This window comes from Abramis brama (assembly GCF_963993115.1).
Source record: "Abramis brama genome assembly, chromosome: 22".
In the NCBI taxonomy this organism is placed as follows: Eukaryota; Metazoa; Chordata; class Actinopteri; order Cypriniformes; family Leuciscidae; genus Abramis; species Abramis brama.
The window spans coordinates 31,734,069-31,743,465 of NC_139984.1; the positions used below are offsets into that span (position 1 = coordinate 31,734,069).

The 9,397-nt window shown below is 41.6% G+C and overlaps 1 protein-coding gene across 1 annotated transcript in view; it reads right to left on the minus strand.

Annotated features, from left to right (window-relative positions):
- The window catches only part of LOC311072944 (E3 ubiquitin-protein ligase TRIM39-like), a 30,150-nt gene extending 21,616 nt beyond the window's left edge, over window positions 1-8,534 (minus strand). Inside the window, exons 1-4 of the mRNA XM_084098318.1 lie at window positions 8,039-8,534; window positions 5,849-6,405; window positions 3,400-3,495; window positions 1,221-1,454 (exon numbers count right to left, since the gene is read on the minus strand). Of these exons, the coding sequence (XP_083954444.1) occupies window positions 1,221-1,454; window positions 3,400-3,495; window positions 5,849-6,403 (885 nt within the window). The 5' untranslated portion in view covers window positions 6,404-6,405; window positions 8,039-8,534. The remainder of the gene's footprint in view (window positions 1-1,220; window positions 1,455-3,399; window positions 3,496-5,848; window positions 6,406-8,038) is intronic.
- Between the last annotated feature and the right edge of the window lie 863 nt (window positions 8,535-9,397).

Sequence of the window (9,397 nt, forward strand, 5' to 3'; positions counted from 1 at the left end):
ACAGATTCAAGTTGTTCGGGCGCCAATTGTAACGCTTTGACCAGGATAACTCTCGTGAAATTTATGGAAGAAAGAGCTTAAAGGCGGAAAGGCTGTATTATGCGCATTTAATGGCACGTACACAGGCAACGCGATCCTACCATACATGAGAGATTACTCTTTCTTAGCGTCACAAAATAAATTAATAAAAGTATAACAAGAAGGTAGAGCACTCTTAGCATCTACTGTGTTTATCATCTCAAAACTCACAACTCAACAACGTCATCACGCATACAGTAGCGCACGTCATGACTGATGTGATCAGTCTCTTAAAGGGCACACCGCACAATAATGTGATGGATGTAAATACACAGTTTCGTTCGTTACAATTTCTAGGCGTTGTATTTGTATTATGTAACGAATGAATAAAATAATGAATGAATCACTTGGCCAAGCCTACTACAGAATGCTATGGAGAAAGAGTTACTGATCGACTGCATGGACTTCATTTGTTGACTCCTTTCTTGTTACAATTTACACGGCACATCGCGGGACTACGGGACCCGCGCTGTATTTTTTGGACCGCAGCAAGGATAAAACTGCCTGCTCCCGCAAGATTTGCGTTGGATGCCGCGGGAGCCCAATCCCAATGCAGCCCTCTACTGTTCCGTTGCATTATGATTGAAAGCAGTGTCAATATGACAAAAATGTGATGTGTGGTCAAATGTCCGGGTGTGTGTATGTTGTTCAAACGAGTGTTCTCATCCATACGCTTGTTGTGTTTCGCAGAATTTTGACAAGTTTTATAGACTTGATATTGTTTCTTATTCAAAAGTGGTGAACATTTAAAGAAATGTTGCAAACGGCTGACTAATGATCAGACTGGCGAGTTTATGACCGTGAGATTCACGTTAACGGCCGGTGTGAGACTCTGAGCAACATTGGAATCTGAATTAACAAGTACAATCTAAAGTAAAGAGTTAAATAGAATAATCAAATATCTAGAAAAATGATAAAATGATAAATGACCAAAAATCCATTGGCATTCCAACCTAAATTCAAGGTCAAGATAAAATTGAGTCAGATAAAAGTGTAATTGAAATTAAATCACTCAAGCGACCAACACACAGGAAACCTTCAACCACACCATTGGACACCGTTGTTGGGTCAATTGGGTGGACCTTACAGAACAGTTTGTCCTGTATTATTGTACATATTGACTGAGACAGATGTTGACAGACCTGTATGACATGGAGACGATCGTCAGTGTGTGAGAGCTGCTCCAGCTCAGTGTTTCTCCTCTTCAGCTCAGTGATTTCCTGATGCAGCTCTTTAATGAGATCTTCAGCCTGTTTCTCTGCTGCTTTCTGCTGTTCCTCCATCATCTTCAGCTGCTTAGACTGACATCTCTTAATGGAGCGGATCAGATCAGTGAAGAGCTCAACACTGGAGGATCTCTCTTTCTCTGTGTTTCTCTGATGAACGAGAACAATTATATTTGTTAACATATTCCATATTCACATATTATTTAAAGGGAAAATTCACCCCCAAATGAAAATTCTATAATTAAACTTATGTTACGTAAAATGTGCGATTTTCAGTGTAACACAAAATAAATAAAATAAAGCTGTTGAAGAACTCCAATAGAACTCATACAACAGATTTGTGCTTGGAGCAACATGAGGGTTACTAGATAATGGCAGAACTCACAATTTAATTCAAAGCTTTTAATAAAGGGATACTCCACCGTTTTTTCATATTAAACTATGTTATTCCCTTAAAGGAGAAGTTCACTTTCAAAAAAACTTTTGCTGATAATTTACTCACCCCCATGTCATCCAAGATGTCCATGTCTTTCTTTCTTCAGTCGCAAAGAAATTAAGGTTTTTGATGAAAACATTCCAGGATTTCCCCCCATGTAATGGATTCTATTGGGACCCAAACGGTAGAAGGTCCAAATGACAGTTTAAGTGCAGCTTCAAAGGGCTTTAAACGATACCAGACGATGAATAAGGGTCTTATCTAGCGAAACGATCGGTCATTTCCAAAATAAATAAAAAAGTTTAAGTTTTATAAGCACAAACGCTCGCCTTGCTCTGTTCTGTGATGCGCGTTGAAGACGTCACGTAATACGCAATTACGTTGAAAAGGTCACACTTGACGTGTTTACAAATGTGCGGAAGGAGGACCATATACACATTTTCAAATGTATTTGTGTCAGTTTATCGTTTAAAATGCCCATTTCGTGTGCGTATCCTGGGTGTTTTAATATTAAAAAGCCAAAAAGAACATTTTCTTCAGGACAGAAATTTTTCAAGCGTGACCTTTTCAACGTAATTGCGTATTACGTGACGTCACGAACGCGCATCACAGAACAGAGCAAGGCGAACATTTGTGCTTATAAAACTTAAACTTTTTTATTTATTTTGGAAATGACCGATCGTTTCGCTAGATAAGACCCTTATTCATCGTCTGGTATCGTTTAAAGCCCTTTGAAGCTGCACTTAAACTGTCATTTGGACCTTCTACCGTTTGGGTCCCAATAGAATCCATTACATGGGTGGAAATCCTGGAATGTTTTCATCAAAAACCTTAATTTCTTTGCGACTGAAGAAAGAAAGACATGGACATCTTGGATGACATGGGGGTGAGTAAATTATCAGCAAAAGTTTTTTTGAAAGTGAACTTCTCCTTTAACTAAGACGAGTTGATACATATCTCTCTCATCTCAGTGCGTGCACTTAATCGCTCTGGCGCGCGGTGACACTTTGAAAGCACTTAGCTTAGCCCAGTATATTCAATGGTATCTAACAGCAATGAATTTAGAAGTGACAAAAAACATCAGCGTTTTCCCTATTTAAAAACAGTTACACGAGTAGTTATACGACCAAGTAATGGTAACACAAAATAAAACGTGACGCTTTTCTAAGCGGGTTAAAAAGGATAATTATAATGTATGGCGGAATAGCACTTTTCGGAGTACTTCGACTCGGCGCAGTAAAAAGTCACACCTGATCCTCTTCCTCTCACTTCTGTCAACTACTCGTGTATAACTACTCGTGTAACTGTTTTTAAATAGGGAAAACGTTGATGTGTTTGGTCACTTCTAAATTCATTGCTGTTAGATACCAATGAATATACTGGGCTAAGCTAAGTGCATCAAAGTGTCACCGCGCGCCAGAGCGATTAAGTGCACGCACTGAGATGAGAGAGGTATGTATTAACTCGTCTTAGTTAAGGGAATAACATAGTTTAATATGAAAAAATGGTGGAGTATCCCTTTAAATAGATTGAACTATTATGATGCATATCATTTTTAAAATGTATTTTTTGCTAAGATAATTAGAGAGTGAACAGTGAGAGGAGGATCGGAAATGACCATGAGTCAGGATATGAACTCTGGTTGATTGAAGCACAAACCTTTCTCAGCTCTACTGAGTGTTTGATCTCTTGAATCTGCTTCATTCTGTCCTGGATCATCTGATGAACGTCTGTCTGTGTCTGAACCAGCTGATTCTACATACAGAGAAAAACACTGACACATTTATCACTGAATATAGCTTTCCATCTTCTTACAGTTTTTTTTTTTTTAAAGACTATTGGATTTAGCTGGGGGTGGGGGTGGGGGGTGGGGGGGACAGGTTCTTCAACAAAAAGGGACAGGTTCTTCAACATGAGACGTTAGGTTGGATTGAACTGATGTAATGCAATCTAGCATTTAAGCCCAATCACCTTTGAGTGGTAACAGAACACGCCAATGTGAGATTTGCATTGGAAGCCACTCCCTGCTTCTGGGTATATAAGGCAGCGTGAGATCACCTAGGAGGGGAATCATAACATATAGGCATCTAGTCTAGTACAGGGGGCTGACCAACCAGGCATACACACGAGTACTAGACCTGGTGTCAGATAACGCAGCCACATCTGACTGCCGAGGATGCAGGAGGAACTCCACCAGGGTTCAACAGTGAACTCACCTGAGGAGCAGAATAGGCACTCGTATCCCATCCTTAGAGGGTGAGAATTCTTAAATGCGTAGAAATAAGTATGTGTCCTTTAGTTCGATCGCTGCAAACCAATCTTGGTGGCGAATGCATGTGAGGATGCATTTCTGCTTCAGCATCTTGAACGGAAGCTTGTGAAGGGCCGATTCAAGATGCGCAGATCCAAGATCGGTCGTAACCCACTGCCTTTCTTGGGCACAATGAAGTACGGGCTGGAGGGACCGGGTCTATCGCGTCCTTCTTCAGTAAGACTGCGATCACCGCATGCAGCACAGGAGCATCCTTGTCTGCCACTGAGGTAAACCGGATGCTGCTGAATGTGGGGGATGCTGGCTGACCTGAATCGCATAGCCGAGTCTGATTATGCAAATGACCCAGCGAGATGGGCTGGTAAGCACTAGCCAGGCTTCCAGACACAGTGCAAGGGGCACCAGAGGGACAATAGACGTGCCTGCAGTGGGGCAGCGCTGTGAGGCACAGGGGCCCGCCTCAGAAGGCACAGCATCCCGCTGTGGGGGCTGTAAGTGTGATGGCACACTTACCTGGCTCCACAGTTCCCATGAAGGAGAGGCTAGAGATGTGTGAGAAGGCATTGCGTCCTTGAACCGCAGACAGCAGCAGCATCTCACCGGGGCAGGGTGTATTTGATCGCCTTCGTCTGCTTTTGTACTGCCGAGAACTGCTGGGCAAAGTTATCGACAGCGTTGCCGAAGAGGCTGCCCTAGGAGATGGGGGAGTTGAGAAAGTGAACTTTTTCGACTTCCTTCATCTCAGCCAGTTCCTGGACCACTAGCGTGGACATCGTCTGCCCAAAGGGCCGTGCACTGATTTTCGTCGCTCTAAGGGGGAGGTCTGTCGCTGTCCGCAGCTCCTGCATCAACCCTGGGACAAAACTAACCTTGTGCAGCTCTTTTAGTGCATATACTCGTATACCTGCAGCAGGGCTATAGCGTGCAGGGCAAAGGCGGTCTGTCCAGTGGCGCAGTAAACCTTGGCCGCTGGTGCAGCCGAGAACTTAAAGGCCTCGAATGGGAGACGTGGACGACCCCGCCAGGTGGCAGTATTTTGTGGGCATAACTAAAACGCAACTGCACGCTCCACCTGGGGGATCTCCATGTACGCTTTGGTCGCCCCGCCATCGGTAGTAAGAGCGGGGAGGCAGCAGAACAGTTTCTGGCAGAAAAAAGGTGCTTTCCACAACTTAGTGACCTCCTCGTGCTCTTCCAGGAAGAAAGGGACCGGAGTGGGAAGCTGCTGTTCACCATGCACCGCCCCTAGAAACCAGTCATCCAGCCACGAGCGTTCAGGACATGGTTGGAGTGTTCCACTCGAGCTCAATGCTCACGGCGGCCGGGGAAATCATGGCAGTCAGCTCTGGGTCGGACTTGAACAATGCTACTCTGCGCGAAGGCGGCAGCGCAGTCGAATCTTCATCCCCAGAGGAGTCAAGCCCACCCTCTGATGCAGCAATCAACATCCGGTCCTCTGCAGGAGCCCTGAATGAGATGCTGGGTCCTCCAGGGGACCACGGGGATTCACCCGGCAGGAGAGTCACACCAACAAAAGAAACAACTCACTGAATGATGATTGAAGAGCAGAGTGAAACAACATCTGCTCTGCTCTGAAGCAAAAGCTTAATGTGTGAGTTTGCACGCTGCCTTATATAACTGGAAGTGGGAAGTGGCTTGCGATGCAAATCTCTTTGGCCAATGTGCATTGGCTTGTTCTGTTACCACTCTATGGTGATTGGGCTCTCAGGCGAGATCCCTATACGTCAGTTCAGTACGTTGTAACGTCGAACATGACTGACTGATAGGGAACTGAATTTCATGGGGTGTTTAAAGTGTTTTGTTTGTATCTCTTGCCTTCCTCTCTCGACTCTCCTCCTCTATAGGAACAGTGTTGTGAGTCCTGTGTTCTCCTTCAGCGCAGGACAGACAAACACACGTCTGGTCATCTCTGCAGAACAGCTCCAGAGGTCTCTCGTGTTTCTGGCATATATAATCCTCCAGATTTTCCACAGGATTGATGAGTGTGTGTTTCTTTAAACGTGGGACTCTGCGATGAGGCTCCAGATGAGTCTCACAGTAAGAGCTTGGACACGTCAGGCAGGTCTTCACAGCTTTCTGCTTTCTTTCATCACAGAAGTCACAGAACACTTCAGATTCTCCTGGATTGAGCTTCTCCTTAAAGTGTTGCGCAACTTCTCTGAGTGTTGTATTAATCTTGAGCTTAGGTCTTCTGCTGAATTTTTCATTACAGAGTGGACAGAAGCAGGTCCGTGAGTTCGTCCAGCTCTTGCTCAGGCAGGTTCTGCAGAAGTTGTGTCCACATGGACTGGTGACTGGATCAGTGAACACTTCCAGACAGATGGAGCACTGGAGCTCCTCATTTAGTGCTAGACCACTGGAGGATACCATGGCTGAAAAGATAAGCAATGTCAATATATCTTCTACATTGCTGAAGAGATCAATTTTGATAATTATATGTACTGAGTAAATTAGGCTATGGATGTTGCATGTTAAATACTATTATAACTTACGACAACAAATTATGTACCACTGTTTATATCAAAGTCAAAGAATGTCTAACACGCACCAACACTAACCCTAACCACACTGAGCCTATAAGCTCCGCCCTTAACTTCTGGTCTGTCCTCAGATGGGCTCTGTGGCACTGCAGTTGGGTACTATTGAGTGGTAGAAAAAAAAACTAAAAAAAAAAAACCTTTATGTAGAAACTAAATATGTGTCTCTGGGAGCCACAGCAAATGTAACAGGTTATTGCAACATTTTAATACCATCATGAAAATGTCTTTTATAAAAGACAACACAGACACTGAGTGGAAGTGTAATTTAATAACCTACTAAATAAATATCTATAAACACCAGGTGTCATTTCTGTTTAATGGAGTTATGATTTTCACTGAACTTTGTTTTTTTCTTACTGCAGTTCAAGTAGTTCCTGATTCTTTTTTTTCTTTTTTTTTTTCTTTTTTTGTCATAGAATTTTTATTGTTGCAAACTGCATTTTTACATTTTATACCACCATAAACCCCACCCATTCCCAACAAAGCAATCCCCAATCTGATCAATAGGACATCTGAAGAAAAAAAATTAAAAATTAAAAAATAAATGAATAAAATAGAAATGAAAATAAATACAAATAATTACATATATGCATACATATATATACACCTACATACAAGCAAAGATACATGCATAATTGAGATGATAATATTAGTACCAGAAAAAAACAACAACATATATATACACCCACTCAATCCACGTTTAAGGTTTGTAAATCATTAAAGAATGTAATAAATTGTTGCCATTTTTTGGAAAAAAGATTCCCCCCTACCTCTGATATTGTGCTTAATTTTTTCAAGTAAAAAAAAAAACTGAAATAGAAGGGGGTTGTGGGGAGGTCCAAGATAACAGTATTGTTCGAAAAGAGATGCAAAAGCTACGGCATCAGCCTGTCTACGGCTTAAAGGCTGACACCGAGATGAAACACCAAAGGTTGCAGTCAAAGGGCAAACAGCTAACTTGACCCCTAGGACATCAGAAACTATTTTAAAGAAAGAATTCCAAAAGTTTTGTAACTTGGGACACAAACATATGGCTAAGGTTACATGGTGAAAGTTTACATTTATCACACAAATCTGAAACATTGGGATACATTTTAGAAAGTTTTGTCTTCGAGAGATGAGCTCTATGAATTGTTTTAAATTGTATAAAGCTAAACCTATCATACGAAGTGGTGGTACGTACAGTGTGTACTACTGTACTCCATTAGTCATTCTCAAACTCAGTCCCTCTTCCCAAGCCCTGATAGTTAAAAAATTCCTATGCAACTAATGTGTTTTTTGTATACTCTTTGTAACCTTATTTCTTTTAATGTTTGTACCCCTGGCAAACAGTTTTGTTCTGTACATATTTGTTAATAAAATTCATTAAAAAAAAAAAAAAAAAAAAAAAGCCCTGATAGTTTTATTACTTCCTGATTCTGAAATGTTCAATGAACACAGACTTTAATTTTACAAACATTCTTACCTGTGAATGGATATCAGATTTGATCGTTAATTTCAGGGTTTCGGAAAAGAAGTGTTGTTTGAAGAAGCTTCCAGTTCATCTGTTCAGTTTCCATTTCACTGAAGTCTTTATACACATGCAGTGATGTCATATACTGTAGCTCCGCCCATAATCATAAATATGAAACTGTTCCTAATCCATCCATGATGGGTGTGTCACATGCCTGTCCTGTCTTGTGCTGCACATGGGTGTTTTGTTATTTTGGGCCATGTGCTGGTGTTATTGTCTGATCCCTCCCCCTTGTTATCTGATTATTGTTTGAGTTCATCCACCTGTTCCCTCCTGATTAGTTTCCCTTTATTAGTTCCCTCTTGTTTGCAGTCTGTGTCGGTATGTTGTCTTTTGTTTCCTGTTCCCCGAGATCTTCCAGAGTGTTCATAGTCTGTTATTGTTTTTGTATTTACTTAGTTCTATTTTCCCCCTCGTGGGTTTTGTTTTGTGTTTTTGTTAATAAATACTTATTTTCTCCAGTGTTTGAGTCCTCACACCTTTTGTTCTTAGTCTGCCGTGACAGAGTGAGTAAACAGTGTAAGAAACTTTTAGAATGTGTGTAGTTTTGTTCAGTTCCTTAATTTTATGAAGAGAGCAGTGGCAAATATCAAGTTATCACAGTTTATACAATTGAAGTTTGTTTGAAAAGGCACACACTAAACATATGATTCAGTGTAATTTGCCTTGATTTCCAGGAACGGTAAAACAACAAAACGTATAAAGGCTTTCTAGTAGCTACAAATAAATTATGAAGGCGTGGTTAAAAAAAAAGAAAAAAAAAAGTTGTTTTTAAAATCAACCCCATAGAGATAAAATGCTGACCGTTGTCTGGCCTCTGTACGAGTCAATAGTGTCTGGCTGCAGACTTGCTCTTGCACTCTCAGACACCAGCGCTTCCTCTGCCTGTGACGTCACTTGCAATTGACACAAATTAACTGGAAATATGTTTCCAGCAGTTCATTCGCATAGTATTGACGCTGTTAAACACTTGCGTGATATTTTAACACATTTCCCCAAAATCATGTTTAATCGGAGATACGAGATTTATGACTGGGGAGCAGGGAGATACGAGGTTACGCTGGAACGGACACAGACGTCGCTGCTGCCAGCAGTGTTCATCCAAGTCTGCGGTCGCGTTGAGCCTTTTGACAAGGGATAAGGCTTTAAGAGCTATTCAAATCTAATGATTGTGGTTACATGCATCTTCCTAAACTCCATTTTAAACGTTTAAGAGATATGAGTGATGCAATACCAAAATACTAGGCTGTCTAAAATAGGCGGAAATTAATCTGCACGCAAACAAAGTCGGCGGTCGCGTTGAGCCTTTTG